The 20,760-nt window shown below is 40.7% G+C and overlaps 2 protein-coding genes across 6 annotated transcripts in view; both read right to left on the minus strand.

Moving 5' to 3' along the window:
• Positions 1-1,695: 1,695 nt before the first annotated feature.
• Positions 1,696-6,286, minus strand: C3H1orf115 (chromosome 3 C1orf115 homolog). The gene is made up of 2 exons (XM_005482996.4): positions 5,514-6,286; positions 1,696-3,230 (listed from the first exon to the last, which is right to left on the minus strand). Exons 1-2 carry the CDS (start codon positions 5,796-5,798, stop codon positions 3,111-3,113), a joined length of 405 nt encoding a protein of 134 aa, XP_005483053.1. The 5' UTR covers positions 5,799-6,286; the 3' UTR covers positions 1,696-3,110.
• Positions 6,287-8,836: 2,550 nt separating this feature from the next.
• Positions 8,837-20,760, minus strand: part of MARK1 (microtubule affinity regulating kinase 1) — a 57,334-nt gene continuing 45,410 nt past the window's right edge. For 2 of the 5 annotated variants that reach the window (XM_074537030.1, XM_026791042.2), the window contains 5 exons: positions 18,652-18,752; positions 16,367-16,525; positions 15,296-15,550; positions 12,764-12,808; positions 8,837-10,688 (listed from right to left, as the gene is read on the minus strand). In XM_074537030.1, the coding sequence (XP_074393131.1) occupies positions 10,334-10,688; positions 12,764-12,808; positions 15,296-15,550; positions 16,367-16,525; positions 18,652-18,752 (915 nt within the window). In that variant the 3' untranslated portion in view covers positions 8,837-10,333. The remainder of the gene's footprint in view (positions 10,689-12,763; positions 12,809-15,295; positions 15,551-16,366; positions 16,526-18,651; positions 18,753-20,760) is intronic. The other 3 variants (XM_074537031.1, XM_074537032.1, XM_074537033.1) reach the window with 3 other exon arrangements.

Below are 20,760 nucleotides of genomic sequence, written 5' to 3' on the forward strand. Positions count from 1 at the left end.
AGGCTGCCTATTTTGCTGGCAGAGCAGCTGACCTGCCAGCCAATGTTGAGGGGGCCAAGAAACATTTCCTCACCTCTCATGTCACTGAGACAGCATTCAGCCACAGAGCTGCAGGACTTGCCCTGTTCCACTGGTTTGCACCATAGCCAAGCCAGACCACGCCCAACAGAGATGCTGCCATGACTGATAGGGAGTACAGCCCTCTGCCATCCACTCAGCTGAAAAATGAACCTCACCCTCTGGATTCAGATTTTCTAGACACTGCTTCGTGAGCTGGGCTAATGAAGAGAGTAGCAAACCCTGAGGCCAAGACTTGGCCTCACAAATTCCCTTCGGGAGCTGAGGAGTGAATTACTGCTCAAAGAGAACTGATAAAGAGCACTGATTGGTAACCTCAACGAGAACCATCGGTTCGAGGGAGGAAAATGAATCATTAGCTGGTTTATTGCAGCAGCACAGGTTACTCACTTGCTTTTTCTTTCTTTGTCCTCTTTCTTAGTTTTTGGTCTATTTTAGAAACATTGGCCAGCCAAAGCTGACTTACCAATATGCCTGAGGCTTTTCTTTTCTCAGGCTCACACAGAAGAACCATGGACATGTCATTCAGGTTCTGTATGGATAGCAACCAGGTTATTCCCTTAAAGTTCCACCAGGTGAGCAGAGACTGGATGTCAGCAGGCAAAAGTCCACTGTGCGGAGCCGTTCAGGAGCTAAGGTTCATGTTTACCTTTGTGGAAAGTCTGAACGGGCTGGACTCTGTGTGTTGCAATGAGGGAGCAGCCTTACTAGTCAGGGGACATAGAGACAAAGATGGGACACTCACTCCACACAGAAAAATGGAGACACAAATCTCTTCCTACATGGCTTAAGTATTTGAAAAAAGGTCTAATGATTTATGCTGTAAGAGCACTGTAAAACATGGAGGGGTGTAACAAAATCTAAAGTTGATCCTAAGCTCTGCAGGCTGGTGTGGCATGTGGGTGTTAGGACAGCCCTGTTCTTATTGCATTATAACAGCCCTATGGCATGCTGGTGGGGCAGACAAGAGGGACAGGTCTGCCTGACGCTGTCGAGGCAGAGACGGAATGAAGGACTCCATTCTTCAGAAGGGGAATCATAAGGCTGAAGGCCAGCTTAATGAAAGTAGCAGGTCCTTTTGCAATGTGGCTTGCTAAGGTGAGACTTGATTGGTCTCAAAGTAAAAACCTCTCACACTATTGGTGAATTATGAATAGCACACTCTGGAGAATTGTATCTATAAACAATGGTTACAGAAAGAGAGATAATAATTGTTTTAATTCTTTTCTCTAAGTTTCCCACAGCTTCTCACAGCTTCCCAGGAAAATCCTGGCACAGCTATGTCTCTCTGTTCGGAGGATATGTGATTACTATAGTCTGTCCCCACAAAAAAGCTCAAGAGAAACAACTGAAGGTATGAAATCAATGAACAAAATCCCTTTGTGGCTGCTCCTACCCCAGCTTCTGCAGCCTTAGATCCTCTGCAGCCCCATCTCCACACCTTGCTGTTCCTGAGCATTTCCACACGGTCTGGGCTACAATCATGTCCCACCAGGGCCCTGAGGCCACAGGCAAAGCAACATGGGGAAGTTTACACTGCAGCTTCCCCTCGCTGGCTGGGCTGCTGCTGAGAAACTCTTTTGTGAGCTTACTTAGGAGTGTAGGTAAAAACAGACGTGGATCTCATGGCTTTTATTTACAGTCCAGTTAGAAAAGAGCATAACACTCCGCCCTCTCCCCCCCATCTGATTCATTTGCTACATTTAAAAGAAATACAGTGTGGTTTGCCAAGACATACAAACTCCTTTGTTCTGAAAAGGCAAAGAAAGCAAGTGAACAGCATTTTTTTCCAGTTAAGTCAACTCCTTGATTACAAAAACACCATCAAAACTAGAAAGATACATAATACACAGAGAAAGTGCTAGCAGGGAAGTCAGTTACGACCACCACAAAAGACTGACAGAAACAAACAAACAAAAAAAACACCCACAAAATTTTTAAGGCCCATAAACCACCTTGTTCCTGTGTCATCAATATACAGTTTATGTCCCTGGAGGTGTGACATGGAAGCTGCTGCATCTGCAGCACTGAGCTGAGCTATCTGGTATTGACATCCTCTGCTTACAGCTTCCAGGTGCAGAAATGATGATGGAGCTGCCAGGTTATTTGGCTCCATTCTTATACATCACACCTGTACATTCTTATACCAAATGCTGTGTGTATATTTTTTTGCTCAGATGCAGCTGGCAAACATTTGTTTTTGCCCTGGTGAACACCACAGAATTAGGTGTAAAATGCCCAGCTTCCAGAATCAAGTATATCACATATAAACTCCACTCCCAGTAAAAAAATACATGCAGATTTCATAGTAGCAGAGGAAAAGTTTAAAATGTTAATCACAGTGAGCCTTTAATGCCCCAAAATCACAAATACACACCTTGTTTTCTTTTTGTATTTTTACATCTTTCTCATGATTATTTAAAGGCTTGTTATGTCCAGGGTTTGAAATGCACAACCATGGTGCAGCAAAGCTCTCTGTGTCTCAGGCCACATTCCATTTATGTCCAAGTATATTTTTAAGTACACTCATAATCTTAACCCTCTCAGGTAAAAAACCACAACAAACTCAGAATCTCAGAAAACCAAAGACTATCTTTTCCTAATTCTCTGCTATCTGTTCCCTCTGCTGCTCTGACAATTTCTCTCACTATTCAAACTCATCTCCCCCTCTCCAGCAGCTCTGCCATCCTCTGTTGTCCTTCATTTCTCTCTCCCTCATCTACTTGCTTTTCCATCCATCCTTGGCTCCCTTCCACACAGCAGGAAGCTCTGGAAAACCAACTCAAGCCTGAAAACAAACTTCAGTTCAATTATTCAAAGATTATTTTCTCATCCTTGTACTTCTTTGACTTGATCTGATTTTACAAAGCACCAGAATTTTTTTCAGAGAAGAGCACTCAGTCTTGGAGAGGGCCTGGTGCAGGGGCTCAGGGGTGTTGGTCCAAGAGGTTTTTCAGATCCAAGTCTCAAATTTAATCCTGAGAAGGCAGCAATGGCCCTGTGTCCTCTCCCGTGGGGCACAGGGAGCTGCGCTAGCGGACGAAGGATGCCACGTGTGCTGACACTCCAAAGGGAGCAGAATAGGCTGCTGCTAATCCTTGCAGGCCAACCACCAAGTAGTGACAACCCTTCTGCAGAACCTTCCCGACATTCTGGGGAGAGAGATGAGAAAAAGGAATAAAAAAAAGCCAAGGTGAAAGAAAATACCTTCACATAAAATCATTCCAACAGCCAGTGTCACAGCCCCAGAAAATGAAATTCTCCCATAGCTAACAAGGGCTGGAGAGTGGAAAAACATTTTACCATCTATTTTTACATAGGCCTACACACCCACAGGGTATAGTTAAACTGCACGGATGCAGCCTCCACAGGAAGCCAGGCTTTTACATGTGATTCTATTCAAGAATAAAATTAGTTTAAATTCACCCTAGTTTCTAGAAGTACGTAATTCCTACATTACATGTTCTAACTATGTTAGCAATCCTAGAAGTTCATAATGTGCTAAAACTGGAGGTAAACAAGAGGGCAGTAATCACTGAGAATATTTTTAAGGAAATGTCACTGCTTTTTGTCAAAATAAGAAAGTTTTGGTCCACATCAGTACACATTCAGGAAGTCACCTACATACTGCACTAGAGATAAACTTGCCATGGATTATTTAACCGAAACCCTTAATCTAATTTTAATTTCATTTTTGATAGTTTTTGCTCATGTGGCTGCTCTCAACTGGGGAATTAATACAATGTAGTCAGATTTGGAGGAAGATCAGAATTAATTGTTAGTAACTCCTTATGGTTACATAGGACTAGATTAAAATGACCTCTTATAACATGGAAAAAAACCAAATCTGAGTAAGTATTTTTAAATGAGTGAAATCCAGCCAACATCTATTATATTCTTATGATTTCTTAAAGCTGGATTACAGAGGTTCTAGCACATAAAAACCTTCAGCTGTCATGATGCAAAAACAAGTTAAACTTTGCTGGTTTTACTCCCATGGAAACTTACTCAAAAGGAGTAAAGATGCCAAAATAAAATGTGTCTGGAGCCTGGGGGCACATCCTGAGGCTGGAGGAGGAGATGCAGGGCCTTCCCTTCCCACATCTGCCCCTGCCTCACTATGTCACGCTGGAGTCTTCTTTCCCCCTTCCTGCCCTTCACTCACCCAGACCTCACCTGTTCTTTGTTGGGTTGTTCTTTGTGCCAGAGCCAAACTGGCAACCCTTCCCTGTGGGAATGTCATCTGATCAACAAAATGGGAATTCACAGTGCCCAAGAACTGGCCTGTGCTCTAAACACCATTAAAAACCAACAGAATCACCAGCAAAGTCATGACCTGCTGCAACCATTCTCACAAGACTGCACTGTACAGATCAGGCCTACAGCTGAGTAGGAAGCTTGTAGGAAGCTTGAGACAGCTTCCTACTCCATGGGACCTGGAAAACACAGCGCTGGAAACTCAAAGAATCAAATTCATCATGAAAGAATGAAATATTCTGGTAATTTCTTTATGAAACAGTAGGATTTGAGAGGCAGTTCCTGACAATGTTGACATCTGTAAGCTGAATTTCAAAAGTAACTTTGCCAGGCTTAATGGCATTTTCTGCATGTCAGACATAGCAAGCATATCTTTACCAAAATAATGGGGTTTTAATAGAATGCAGTAGAAAATCATATCTCATGCTGACATCTGTAATGTCAGCAGCAGGAAAGGATTCCTGACAACAGACAGGTTTCTCCTGGTAACACAGAAACTATTTTTTACTACGAACATCCAAGGCATACCTGAAATGTACTTAAGTGACATGAACAACAGAAAACAATAGAATTCTTCCACATGTCAGTTTTGTAACCAAAGGCACCCATCTTCCGGTGGGAGGAAAACCAAACCACCAGACTGTAGGACTTGTGATTTCCCACACGGGAAAGCAAAAGAACAATTTTGATCCAAAATTGTTGTTACAGATGAAGAACAAACTGCTTTTTTTTTTTTCCCCTGTAAATCACAGCAGTGATTTCTAAGGGTCACCTTGGCCAAGGAATGTCCTGCAGGGCTTTTTACCGTTTCTTTCGGGCACTTCAGTAGAAGGGAAAAAATGCAGGCCAATTAACTGGAAGTTTTAGAAATAGTTTTAAAATTATGACGCCGAGGAACGCAGAACCAAGCGAGACAGCACCCGTCACCGTCACATGGATCAGCTTAGTGTCATTTTCACTTCGAACAGACAGATTTTGTGCTCTTTGATCCAGGCGACGGTCGACGTCCGCCCCCCCCCCCCCCCCTCCGGCTCCTTCCCGAGCAGGTCCAGAACAGGCGCTGGCTCCAAACCGCCTGCGGAATAAGGGGCATTCCGAGAGCCCCGTGGAACTGCCGGTACCGCAGGCCCCGTGCCGGGGTCCCCGCTCCGGCCGTCCAGGGCGCGCTGTGTCCTCACCTTTCCGTACTTCTTCAGGCGCTTCCCGTAGGGCCGCTTGCCGGGAGCCCGCGGCGGGCGCAGCGGCTCGTAGGAGCCGGGCAGGACGGCGAAGCGCACCTTCCTGCACCCGGCGCCTTCCTCCTCCTCCTGCAGCGCCGCCGGCCGCGGGGCCCCCGCGCTGCCCCCGGCCCCCGTCGCCGCCTCCTCCTCCTCGCCGGGCAGGATGGACACCTGGTCGTCGCCGGCCCCGTGGCGGGAGAATCTGCCCCTCACCCTGGCGCCCAGCCGCGCACCCACCGTCATGGTGCCTTCGGCCGCCGACCCGTCTGCGCCGACCTCGGGCGCTTCCTCCGCCGCTGCGCCACAGGTGTGGCCGGAGGCGGCCGCTGCCCCCTCCCCGGGGCGGGCCGGCCGCGGGAAGAGGCGCCCCGGCCCGGGGCAGGCGGGGGCTGGTGGTGCCCCGGTTGCGGACCCCGGTCCTTCCGCCGCTCCGGCGCGGGGAGCCGGGAGCCGCTGCGGAGCCCGCGATTGGAGTCCGTCAGCTCAGCGGGGACAGGCGAGCGCTGCCGGGGCGGCACAGCCCCGCACCGCGCCCGGGCTGCTTCGGCCGCGGCTCTGCGAGGGCCGGCGAGACCCTCGGAAGATCCTTCCGTGGCACCGCACGCACGGCCCCGGCCCAAGGCAGGTAACGCTCTTCCCTCGTCAGAGAAAAAGGCCAAGCTCCTTGGAGATCCCTCAGTTATATAGGTGTTCCTACTAAAGCCACGGATGAACAGCCTCTTCTGCGTCCTGGGCTGCGTTCGAATGCCCCTGGGCAAGGGGAAAGTGATGAAGTTTCTCAGTGCCTTTGCCCAGATGCTGGGGGAGGCTGTGATAGCCCCACCTCCGCGGCTGGAGTGCTGTAACAGCTGCCTCTCCTAAGCGGTGTTCCTCTGCTAGGGCACATCAAGAAACACAAAATTGTACAGGGAGGATAGATACAATTTATTAAACCAGTTGGTGTATTTATCAAGATTTGATATGCATATGAAGGTTTGCACAGGCAGATGCAACAAGGGGACAGACTAAACCTTTCCCCTTTAGTAAGAAAAGTCTAAGAAACAAAGCCTTGAACCCGCATCTCCCCAAGACGTGTGTGTAACATTCAGAAAGTAAATCCTGCACTTCACATTCTTGCCTGCCCCAAGGATGGTGATTCACCACCTTCACAGCTCCAGAAAGAGCTGTGTAAAGAACAGGGAGGGGTGTCCCTGAAGGGTGGAAGCTGTGAGCTAAGTCTCAGGACTGCCACTACAGGAGAAGAGCTCTATCTCAATAAATGAGAAGCTCTGAGGTAGATAATTTTTCCCTATTTTCCCAAGAGAGGCAGACCTTTCCCCACAGACTTGGTTTGCACCTCGCAAGCTTGCTTCCCTTTCCAGAACTCAACTATCAAAAACCTCATAGAATACATCTCTCAGCTGAGATTTAGTGTCTCCATTTGCACAGTGGCAGGAGAATTATAACATGTTGAGATGAATAGGTCCAAGGTACCCTCAGGTGTATGACATCAGATACCAAAACCTCATGTCTAAACAGTTCATGGAGTTTTAGCATCATCCACTACCATATGGCATAATAACCCCACTTGGTTCCCAGCAATGCCATTCATTCAGTGGACCACGAATGACTGTTTATTGTATTTTCACTGATTTATATACATTTTAATATTTTTAAACTGGACTGTGTGAAAAGAGATGCACTAGTTTTGGAAATGTTGATATACCTCAAAGCAAGAAATGCAAAAACCCTCCCAATCCTGACTAGCTGAACCATGCAGTAACCTCACTGCTCACCCTCCACCCATCTCAAATACCCCTCAGAGATGCTGCCAACAAATTACAATTGTGAAGTCCCTAAAGATTTGAGGCAGCCGTATCCTTGCCTCAAGCTGGGAAGTTTGATGTGGCATTTAAAAACTTTTGTATTTCTAAAGGTAAAGCTGTGCTGATAAAACGCCACACCAGTCCCCTCCCACATGGAAGCTGGGAACATTTGGATCTGAAATGCAGCTTATCCCCACTCTTACCTAAGGAGTAACTGATAGTAAACAGGTCCAGCATAAGGCAGCTGTTGAGGCAGCCCAGAACCAGACACTGAGGTTGGGTAGGCACCATCTCACTGATCCCAGACTAAGAAGACTCTGCTTGCCAATAAAACATGAGACCTTTCTCAGAACTGCTTTCTTTGATCTTCCTGTCTTACTCCTGCTGAGGCAGCAGATTTGGAAAACCAAATGCTGCACTTGTGTGGACCTACACCTTTTACACTCAGACTGTGTCCTTGAGGAAGCTGCCGGTGTATTTGCTATGGAGAGCGTGAGGTGGGTCACAGCTCGTCTTCCAGCAAGGCAAAAAGAGGGCACAGTGTTTAGGAATCAGGGCACTTTCACACTGCTGGCAGCCACTGGACAGAACACCATTTGCAAGCTGCTTTAAAATATAAAACATTAAATTGGCAGTGCCATGTTTCATGGGAAAGCTGAACTAAAATTTGTCAGCTCTGTCCTCTGGAAAAGCTATGTGTCTTTTATGGAACGTTGCTACATCTCTGGTTACACGGAGCAGAGAAAACCAGTGGAAATCTAGGGCAAAGTTAGCCATGGAAAAACAGCGCCTGCAAAGCGGGAAGCTCTCCTAAGTACTTAATCTACTGTCTCACAGCATGACCTATATTTTTTTCCACTGAACCTTCTGAAAAGGCAAAGGGTTTTGTTTCATGAACAAGTTCACATGTGACCTTAGATTAACATCACGGTTACATTCCAGTTGTGTATTTTTAAGAATAATCACACATTTATAAGACATGTATGGGTAAATTGAGTAGACACACAACCTCCTCCTCCCCAGATCAATTTTTGGTGAATTCCTGTAAAAGCTCCTGGACATCCATTTCTCAGCAATGCTAAAGCACCAATAATTTCTGAACAGTGCAGGACCACTGAATCTATGCAATGCTAATTCAGAATTCACACCATGCTGAAGATGGAGCCTCTGCACCTTGAAACTGTTTTGCTACCTGCAGTAATGACCGTGCTTTTATAAAGGGCAAACAACAAGTATTTTAGTATGAGAACTGTTCAAGTAAGTTTTAATAGAGTGCACCAGTGAATCAAGATGACTTGCATCAGATTTGGTTCAATGAACATCAGATGAAAAAAAAAGAAAAGGGGCTACAGTTCTTTCTTTCCAAACACCACCCTTTTTCTAAGGCAACAATACACGTCCATTTCCGAACATAACTGTTACATAGGAAAGCTACATCACAGTACAGTATGTAAAGTCCATCTTGGTCAAGAAGCCATTAGAGAATGGCACATTTACTACACTTACAGCTTTCTAACTTAGGGTTACAGAGTTTACCACAGCTTTTTTTTTTTAATTTTTATTTTTTAAAGTGACGATTTCTTAATGAACTTTCTATTCTTCACAAGAGTGTGCAGATGGGGCCCATATGTTGATATTACAGTAATTACGACATTAAATAACATTGCACAACCAACCTCTATGGTTAATTCAGTACAAAAGAACAAGTATTAAAATGTACCAGTACTAGTGGTTTTACATAGTTTATAATCATTAATTATGAAGGAAAAAAAAAAGTGGGGCTGTTTTTTTTCTTTTCTGTAGGCAAGTGCCTAATTACAAAGCTGCACATTACAGGCATAATGATGTGGAATAAATACAAGAAATCTGGTAAAATATTAAACACAAACAGGTTACATGGGAACAAACTGTACAACCACAAAAGCATAAATCAACAATTTATCATTATAAACAATGTATGCTTAGCTGTAAAATATTATGTGGAATTCCATGTATTCTTTGGGGGCACATGTTCCAAAAGCCAAGCTAATTCCTGAGGTGGTGTTATTAACTTACACAGCTGGTCAACACTTCAGATTATCTTGTGCTATTAAACAGTCCCAATCTTAATAGAGTTCCATAAAATGGAATTTGTATTATTCTGAAGGCAGCAAATAAGTGCTATTTTACACCAAGATATTAAAATAAAATTATTCCAGTACTTTATTTTGGTGCTACATTTGTTAATGGGCCATGGGAATAAGCACTGGAATTTGCAGACAGAATCACTTATGCCTGGTTTCTGTTCTCCCACAGCTCCAAGGTGGCCAAAGACAGAACAAAGTTTCTAAACTGTAAGTGCCAACACTGTAAACATATTTGTCTCTTCTTCAACTAAACACTATCCAATAACAAAGATAAGAGCCAAAGATAAGCAGGAACAGTCTCATGTAGAACAAAAGCCAATTACTCATCGACTTTTGGTTCAACTCATGAACTATATTTAAATAATTAAAAATGGTCATGCTACAGTTGTGAAAACTAGTTTGTGCATTTGACTCAGGACACAAGTTTTTTAAAAAACGCATGGTAGAGGTAAGACTTATAAAACCCACCAAAAATGTAAATGATAGGGAAGAACTTTTCCAACTCAAAGCATCAAACATACATTTCTGTGCAGAAATCTAGACAACTATACAAGATCTGAATTTAAGCAGTCATCTTTTTATTATACAACTCTATGAACATAAAATGAACAGAATGCTCTATATACTTACCTGTACATGTGAACATAACTTCTTTAGCTACAGTTATTTAATATAGGTCATACTGGATTTAACTTTACAATTCTGAATAACTATGTATAACCTTATTGCAATAAGGGCGATTTCTACATGGGGAGTTTCACAGGCCAATCACATTAGGCAAAACCAGTACATTCAAAGTGTAGATCATGTATGAATCTTCCCTGATCCCAAAGAATTTAGGTTCTCTTTACAGCTTAAGCTCGTTTGCTATCTTGGATGCAATGTTCTTAAATGCAATAGAAGTCCCAGATATTCTCTTGAAGCGAACTCCATTGAGCGACAATCGTGGCAGTTTGCAGACTTCCATCTCCCACTGAACAAGGCTGTCTTGTCGTGCATCACCGTGGACACAGAAGAGCAAAAACCTCTCTTTTTGTTCATAATCACAGTTATTGGCATCTAACACTTTCCGAATCTCTCTCATCATATCGTTCGGGTCCATAGAACTTGTGGTCTTCATACTCCACGTGAAGCGCAAGGAGCGTGGCTTCGAATCTTTGCTATCCTCCTTCTCTCTGTCCTTAGGCTCCCCAGAAACACTCCTGGAACAAGTGACACAGAGCAAAGTCAAAACCAGAGCAGTGTAGCTGAGAGAGAGAAGAGAAATACAGTTCTTGAACAGGGGTTTCTAAACTGCCATTGAGATGCCACGAGTCAGGGAAAGCTAATTCAGAGAGTGGATGAACACTGCTGGAACAGCCCTGCCCCACGTGCTGCGTGCGTGTGCTCAACACAGCACTGTGCCACTGTAGTGGCACGCAGCAAAGCAAGTTTGGAAACCCCTGCTCTACAGTGTTCTGATGACAACATATGCAATGGGAACTGCAGCAGACACACGTTACTCCATACTGCTCCAAAGAAAGTGGAATCTATGTAAAAGCATGACTGAAGTTCTGCTGATTTCATGATCTGGAGCATGCCATACACCAACAAAACTGAAGTTGAGGGACACAATCCTGAAGCAGAACTCATACAGTAAAAGCAGCAGAGGAAGAAATCCCACCCTGCAATTCACAAATCTTTAGTTAATTCCCTCCCTTCTATTCTGCCTCCCACCCCCCAAACCCTTTTGTATTTGTTTAGATTTTTGACCTCTCTCTGTGTTAAAAGGCCTTATAATAACATGTTTTATTTTAACTGATGAGGCAGATTTTGGACTGTAATTAGGTTGTGAACAGCGTGTTGGTCACCATTTGAGTACATGGCCAGCAGCTTTTACAAGTAAGAAACAGCAATGTGCATTTTACAAATACAGACAAACTATCTTATTTGATAAAGGACAAAATTGCAAGGGAGCAATTTCCAATTAATGCTCTTAGTCTGATGCTTCCTTATCAAATAGATTACTTGTTCCACTGCAGAAAACATTTTGAGAACCAGCACTAATTATTTTAAAGTAATTCCACAGTCAGCTGTTATCTGCTCTTGCCCCAGGGTACTCCTGATGCTGAGGCCTCCCCATCCATCACTGGGGAAAGGTGCTGCTCTCATTTCAAGTCTATACACTGTCATCATTATTCAGAGAGGAGTCAAAATAAGCATTTTTAATTCAACTTTGTGTGACCCCCAGAGAACCACATTGATATTAAGAGACAGAGCAGGGATAAGATCTCAAATGACTTTTTAGCCCAAAACAGACACTGTAGGATGACAAAAAGCAGAGAAAGCTAGAGAATGAAAGCAAGAGCTGAAAGCAACTTTACACTTAATTTGAACACTCAGTCTCTTTTCCCTTTCCATAGCCAAGAATTTGACAGCTAAGAGACTCTGAATTGAAAAGGGCTAACTTAGATAAATGCATTGTGCATTACATGCAGTCTATCTGGGTAAGAAAGTACTGTTTATTTTTTTTTTTAATAAAGGCTGTTTTGAAAACTAAATCAATACTTTCTGTAAGTGACCAGTTTAGAATGAATGCAAACTACAATGCCTGTTCATTAGAAAGCAGAAAAATAAAGAGGTATGTACTGTGCTTAAGCACACCAAAAGCAGAAACATGGCAAAATAGCAGATATACTGGAAAATGAGCATATGAAGAATGTTTTATTGTTAACAAAGCATCTATACATTTGTGTACAGTGGTTGCCACAGAAATTCAATATTTGGCAGTCACCAACCCTTCTATCTGAATGTCACTTGCTTTATCTCTTAGAGCAAGCGACTTTCATTTCTCAGGGACTATAAGGTGTTTACTTATGGTAAGCAGCAGCTTTAGTAATGAGCACGGTATGTAACTATAATAAAAATTTAATAGATGCACATATACACACTGACACACAAAGTATTTACACTGTCCACTGAAACCAAAAGTAAACACATTAAATATTTGTAAGTCAAATAATGATTTTAAGTGCCTAAAGGATTGGTTAACTCCTACACGGGGGTTTAACTGTTCAAAGGAATACGCTTACGTAAAGTTTTGTACTAAATACTTCGCAAGAAAGCAGAAATGAGGGAGAAAAAGGACCTCAACAAGACCCCCTCCCCCCAAAGAGAAAACATTTTTGAAATACAGAATATTTAAGCACTATTCTCTTTTACATCCTGATTTAAAAGATTTTAAGAAATCACTTGATTTGAAAGACCTAGGAGCGAAGTATTAATAGTGACTCCTCACCTTGAGGTGTCAGTTCTGCCACTGGCTTCGCCTTCACTTGGATCCCTCAAAACAAAGTTAAGGTTGAGATTCAATGATAAAGGTGAAAAATAAAAGTTAAGAAAACCTACACCTAGAACAATGTTAAATAGCTACTGACGAAAAAAAAGAATCAGTATAATAATGTTAAGTCTAATACTATTTAAAAGATTTTTTTCACAGCTGTAATTTTTGTTTCCCTTTATGACACCTTAGTTTTTTTCTGGCTCTGACATGTAATTGTTTAAATTTTTTCCCCAATTGATGTCAAAATTAACATGTTGTTCTGAACCTACAGCAGACAGAGCAATGGCCACATGTAACTCCAGCAAGCACCGAGGACAGTTGGTCAAGGTGGTCCAGGGGGCTCCACTCTGCACCCTTGTGGGCCAGGCCTTTTGTATCCCTGAAAGCACTTTGAGACAAGCCCACACTTAAGCACACTCAAGCAATTAACAATAAGATGTGCCTAAGAGTTTGAGAGACCAAATGTTTGCAGCCCAGTTCAGGAAGGTTACTTCAACATCTGCTTAACTTTAAGCAAATCAGCTGTTATACTGACTTCAATGAGATTACCGAAGAACTTGAGATTAAATGGATCTTTAACTTGTTGCATTAGAGCTGTGCTTTGCAAGGAACTGTTTTACATTACGTCTTTTTAGTATGAAGCAACTTGAAATAAATTCCCAGATTGTGTAAGTCACGTAGGTATGTTCCTAGTGCTGCTGTACCAATATTTAGCTCCTAATTTCAATTACCTGATTAATATAATACTTTCAAAGCACTGATACTTTAGTAACTAACACCAGGGAAGTACCATTTGACATAAACCATTGATTCAAAATACTTCAATACCCTATTCGCTAAGCATTCTCATTAGGCATTTATTTTATGTACTTACCAGAATGGGCATTTACCCTTGTCAAAAGTTAGTAAAAAAAGTCTTTCATGACACCTTCTAGTAAAAATATGTTTTAAACCATTATTTCCTGAACAATACAGAAGTTACGTGATCCAACTCAAAGAACGGCAAAAAAATAACCCCCTGGACCTCCACCCAGGTAATCCCAGCCACTAAGTCTTAAACAACCCAAATTAAAAATAAAAAATTTTAAAAAAAGAAAACAACAAAAAAAACCCCTACCATCACCAGTAACAAAACAAACAGACATCCTGCAAGGCCATGACAAAATATATTTTTAACATTATAAAGCATACTAGGAAATTGTATAAAATCTTCTATAATAAAAATAAATTTAAAATACATAAATTTAGGGTATCTTAATTCTAAACACATAATTTAAAATATAATTTTAATATTTTAAGGTAATGTAAACATTATTTCTTTGACCTAACTCTTAAAAACAAAGTCAAGATACCATTCCTTGCAAAAAACAAGGAGCTATAACACAAAAAAGCAGCCTGTACTCTTGAAGTTGATTAGTTACTCAACAGAAAGTACCATTCTTCCTATTTAGACATCTACACTGACAACAGTTGACTAGCTTTACTGTAATACTTTTTTGCTCTTTAAAACCGGAGAACAATTCTCTCCTTACAACTATATAAGTGCTGGAGATACCAATAATGGAAAATCACAGTCCTGTATGTTCAGGTTTCTGGAAAAAGAAAATAATTCATACACTTTTTTTCTTTTTAGGTCTTCATAGGAGGTATTACTTAGACACACACTGATGCATTATCAGCTCACCAGATGAAATTCATAGATAAATCACTGGTAGAAAGAGGCAACGTGAAAATTACGTCCCCTTTTGGGAAAGCTCTTGTGATTGATAAGTCAACAGTCATTTGATCTTGAACAGTGTATTTGTAAACCTTTCTCAGCACCTCTCCTCACAGGATTATTAATGATCGCATCATCACAGGAATGAATGCAGATCCAGATGTGGGTTTTCCTCTTTCAGAAACCTGAACTTACATTTGAAGAAGCTGCTGACATAATAAAACAGGCTGTATGATACTGAAATACTATTGTTTCTGCACCTCCAGATTTCTGCCTGCTTCTAACTTCTCATTTGTTCACAGATTTTAGAATTACCTGAAATAACTTGTGAACACCTACTCCTTTTATGCACAGCAATAAAATGATTGTAAATATCATCCTTGCAACAAACTGCATCCAATTAAAAAGGTAAAATACTGTTAACATTAAATAATGACTTATTTTGAAGTCACTCTTTTCAGTATTTAAATGAGTTTGATTTTACTTTAATTGTATCACAGCTGTGAAACAGGGGTAAAAGCCCCTTCTGACCAGCCTTCTCTTGTTCCTTTAAGGTAAAGAAGAATAGCTGGTCAAACAATGGTTACAATATATACACAGAAGTGAAACAAGGCAGATTCTGGAAGGAACACACAAACAAAGCAGCATTCTAACTAAATTTATATTTACTTCAGAGTTAAACTGGAAATTGCCAAAGACTTCATAATAAAGTCCAGCTTACAGGCTGGGCTTTTGTAATTCTTTTTTCTCCTGAAACTCGAGGTACCAACCTGCGAACGAACTTGGAGGTGATCTTGCTGATGATGCCCGTGGACGTCCCTCTCCTGGCGTGCGCGAAGGCACCAGTCTCGTGGGAGGGCGAGGCGGGCGGGCCGTTGTAGGTGGCGTTGCGCCGCTCCCGCAGCTGCTCCCCGTGGAACGTGCTGCGGCTGGAGCTGCCCCGCGGAAAGCGGGTCCGGTCTGGAGTGCTGGTGCTGATGCTATGAGCAGATGGGGAGGCAGCAGGCACTCTCTGAGTTGCACTGCTGGGAAAACAGAAGCATAAATAACGAGAAAGACCAGGCTAAAAGCCCTCCTACATGACAACTGTTTCTCAAAGACGGGAAAGAAACCCTGCTCTTGATTATTTTAAACAACTGAATGTGCTACTCATTTGCTCTTAGGATTCATACTTGGTTTGATTTTACAATGAAAATATCTCTTATTTCTATCTCAGGTATTAGAGCTGAGATATACTGTGTATATATACTTAAAAAAAGTATACAGATAATAAGACAAAAGGAAAAAGGTTAAAAAAGTGTGTAGCGAGATCTGAAGGTGCCCCCAGCATTCTTCTGGAAAAATGTGTTCACTAATACCCTTAATGCACTCCCAAAAAACTTCATGGATATTTCTTAAGTCATAACCTGACAGAAATAAGTGTCTAAATCTATTCAGGCAGTTAATAGAAAGAACAACTATACCACGGTGCTTTTAGACAACAATGACTTTAGCAATCTACAAATCAGAAAGTACATTCCAGTATTTCATTTCAATTTATGGTGGCCTGTGTTGTACAATCCCATCTAAAGTAGTCAAATTTTTAACTACTTAAGTTTCCGAGAAGTCTCTGGAGGGAGGCAGTCAAGGAATTTCTTTAACTGTATACAAACACGTGCCATGCACAACATCAGGTTTAAACCATCATTTAACACCCACAATACTCGAGCAAGCTCCTGTTTAAAACCAGAACGCAATGCGGCAGTTTTGACTGGATTACAAACACTTTGATGTCTGTCACAAACTGAACAAGAGCACTTCTGAAGTGCACAGCAAAAAAGAAATGCCCACCAATCTGTTACCTTGGTCGGTAAGCTTCAGTACCATCTTTGATGGTTGGCAGTGTGACTTTGATAGGGTGACCAGAGGCAGACATAGACTTTTGATGCCGAGGGCGTGTAGAGACAGAGGCCACTGCAGAGCCTGCAGAGGATGTGCTGCTTGCAGACATTTCTGTCAGGCTTTTCCAGGGTAGCAAGGCAGCAGGGATGGACAAATGGGAAAAGAAAGGTTAGTGTAAAACCCATTACAAAAAAGAGAGAAAAGAACTAATTTATTCTTTTAGAACTCAGCAGTACTGCTTAATTAAACAGAAGACTGGGTGACCAGGCTGCCTGAGTCAGCTAAAGTAAAGAATACAAAATTCTAAAAAAATTATGTTAATCCATAAATGAATTCTCCATATACGTTAAGTTAGGCCTTTTCTTTGCTCCCACAATTAAAGGTTACACACACATTATTCAAAGTAATGAAGAAAGACTGCAATGAATACCAGGACATAATTAAAAAATACTGAAAAAGAAATTCACAAAGATTGATTAAACAGATTTTCCTTTTGTGAACACTCTTATTTGTAGTTAAAAAAAACATGTAAAACATGAAACAACTGGAACTGCTGTCACATTATCACTTGGAAGTGACTGGTTTTTAAAGGACTAATTTGTTGTCCTCTGGACAGCGTCCTCCAGACGCTGCTGGGCTGGGTCAACCCTTTCAACGTACAGTTCCTTCTATCAGTACTTTTATTTTTCCTTCCTTAAGTGGCAAGAAAGATGAAAGTAGTGGTGAAAGTATTGTGCCATTAATTTTTAAAACAAAAGTCAAATGAATTAAGGCAAAACACAGCTTTGCCTCTACAAGCATAAGTGAAATTGTATTAATAATGTATTAGCAACTGGAGTCCCACGGCTAAATATCAATAGCAAAGAGGTAACGACTTCAGATGAATAATTTGATGACACAAGACATTCAGCTGCACCAAATCCAAATTCAACTGCAACATAACATCTTGTAGGAAGGGCAAATAATATAACTCAGAAGAAAATTCTTCCTAAGTTTTCAGAATATGCTCCAAGAACTGAGTACAATATTCACTGCACTCATGAAAGGAACAAGGATTAGGGATCTTTCAATACTATATAAAAAATCAACTGTAAAATGAAAAACTTTGGGAAAAGTCCCTTCTGTTGACAGTATTTTATGTATTAAATCTCTTGAAAGAAAAATATCTTTGTCAGATCAGAAAAGTATTGTAATACATATTATAATGGTCTATCTAAGAAATATCTGTTATCTGTTTGGGTTTTTTTTCAGAGAAGGATTTTTACTACCTTTGTTCAAATACTTGAAACTATATACAAAAAAACCAAGTGTTTGGGAAAACACTTTTGAAAGCACCCATCCAATAATTTGAAATTAAAATGCTTTAAGGAAGTACATTAAAAAGCAGAAAACTAATTTGAAGTGTTTAATTTAATAGTTGTCTTTCACATGTTCCACAGCTCATAATTTTACTGTAAATGAACGAACTTGTACTTCTTATCTCCAAAATTTTACGCATCATTAAAAAATTCAAACATTATGTTGGAAAACAAAAGAAAACTAGTTTACTAGATTATGCTACTTCATGCTATAAGTTTTTTATTCATTTTACAGTAAGTGTTTTATTAGAATAGCTTGAAAAGCATCAGAGTAAGAGCTGTTATTTGAGTCTCAATTTTAAAAATCCAGTTTTTATTACACTCCATTAAAGCCAGTATTTTATTTTTCAGTCAAGTACAGGGGTTAAATAAGACTAAGGATGACCAAAAAATTTTCAAAAAAGACTAACTGGCAGTGTTAAACACAATACTACTCCACAAAACATACTAAACTGAGCTTCACAGTCATCCCACAAACAGACACAAACTGGTTACCATCACTATGAAAATACTACTTAGGCCAAAAACTTCTACTGTAAGCAATCGACAAATTTTAACCATTTCAGCTTTTTGAGGGGTTAGGGGAAAAATTAAAAAGGATCAGGCTACACTCTGAGAGTAATCCATCTGAAGCTCTCCACAGCACAACTGCCCACTGAGAAATTAACTGTTAGCACAATTACTTCCTCCTGTGTTGGAAAACAACCCTCGGTAATTAATGTGTCCATAAAAAAAAGCAAAGGCTGACTGACACATTTAGCTTAAAAATTCATTGCAATCAAAGAAGCAGCAGTGGAAGATAAAAACATTCACTTGGACTTTACGTATTTCACATTGTGATTCAGTTCTTGTACCCACACTAATAAACAAGGAAAGGTGAACAATACCTGTTGTCCTTCCCATTCTGTATTGCAGAATAGCGATCTGAAGAACGTTCACAAACATAAGTGTTCCTCCTTGTCATTCCACTGCCAGAAAACACATTATTCTAGAAGAGGATTAAGATTAAAGTTAAATACTTTCTACTGTATATATATTGGACAAAAATCTAAGCATTGGAAGAAGCAAATCAAAACAATGTTTCAGCTACTTATGTATATTGTTAATGCATTCAAATGTACTAAGTCAACCTGTCAACACAAATCACTTATATCATCAGCTGTTTTTTCCAATAGCTCATTCACCATCTCATTACTTCACCACTGAGAATACACTGAGAGAACACCAGGAAGTGTAATTTTGCTGACACACACTACTAAGTATTATGCAATTCCCACATACTGTATTCCTATACTGTTTGTCCCTGGGATCAAATAAAGTGGGATCCTAGAGAACACACCTATGGCTGACTGAAAGGTTTTCCTGCACAGCATAATTTTCCAACAAGCACTCTGGTTTGCTGCCCCTGTCAAAAGAGCTTTCAAGAGGAAAATGGAAATACTATCAATCTATGTCAGTCAACCCAGAAATTATGATGCAAATAACATGACAAACACTTCTTGTTGCAAAAATACTGATGGTATTTCTTTCTGTTGCTAATTTCACTTTGGACAGACCTCCTAAAATAAGCACAAACATACTCTTCCATCCCGACCAAGCACAGGTTAGCTATTGAAGGCTTAGCTTTAGTACATGACATACAATTCTCACTTTCAATACACTACATACTGAATTTGGGGTGGGAGAGGTTGCACTGTGCCAACATTACATTCTGATGCCTGCTGGCAAATGATTTCAAATATCCAGACTCAGGTACTGTAGGACATCACAAACTCTGCAAGATTTACTATGTGTAGGTCTCTCTCACCTGCAGTTTTTCAGCATTAATATGAACCCACAAAGATCACTTAATAAACTGTTTTTTAAGTGGCCATTTTTTACAATGGCCAATTGTAAGGAAGATTAACAACTGCAATAACTGTTTCTGAAAGTCAACTCCCCTGAGTTACACAAATATGACTGATGGTCATAAATATGTTTTCAAGAAACTCTGCCTTTCTGAAGGTAACATCACGTTACCCCCAAAGTTACACAAAAGTATTTTTAAACTATCCACATTAAATTAGCTTTTTTTTCCACTTTAAATGTTTGAATTTTAAACAAAAATACTCAATATCTGTGTAAGCTGTTCAACCTTGAACCTTGTTGTAATATCAGACACCAATATTCCCTAATCATGCCCATCACAAAGCCTTTCAAAGTCCCCAGTATAGTAACAGAGCTAAAAATGCACAAATATTGAAGTTGTCATTAGCAAGTAAATCAATTTCTCATTCTTCACAGCAAAGATACTCCATGTAATTAGCTCTCACAAAGCAGAGAAATGCTTGTGACATATCAGCTTCTACCACACATTACTCTAATCAGCTTTGGGGCAAGACATTTTGGAAAAGCTCAGATATGAAATCTAATCTTAGAAGACTCAAAGTTCCTGCATGCAATCCACACCACCATAATTTCAAAGATTTTTAGAGGGGTGGGGAGACAACAACCCTATTTAAAATAAAAAAAAAAATTAAAGCATGTGCAGATGTATAGCAGACATAGCCTGCAGAACATTAGGAGTTAAATGAACTTCAGCATTTATTTTGCTTTAAGAAAATCCTAATAGAAATGCACATCATCTTTCCAGAATATCCAAGATGGAAGCACACCAAATCCCAAAGGACAATGAGAATTCTTGCTGCCAGTCAAGTGTACTAAAAGAGGCAAGAGTTTTTGCATTTAATAGACCATGTCTCCTTAATAGCACAAAGTATACTTGAATCTTGAATCATGATTCATGCATATTTTTTTCTCCTCACATGAACTTCTGCTCCTAAGTAGCTGTTTAAACACCATGCAGTGTTTAAATTTTTTCACTGTGAACCCCAAACATCAATCCTACTGCACATGAATTACCAAAAGGCAAAGTAGATGCTTTCACAGTAGAAGAGACAGACTCTCCAATTTGGAACAAAGGTGTTTGAGGCAGTAATATGATAGCAGTTTACAGA

The sequence above is a fragment of the Zonotrichia albicollis genome, chromosome 3 (genome assembly GCF_047830755.1).
Source record: "Zonotrichia albicollis isolate bZonAlb1 chromosome 3, bZonAlb1.hap1, whole genome shotgun sequence".
Taxonomy (NCBI): Eukaryota; Metazoa; Chordata; class Aves; order Passeriformes; family Passerellidae; genus Zonotrichia; species Zonotrichia albicollis.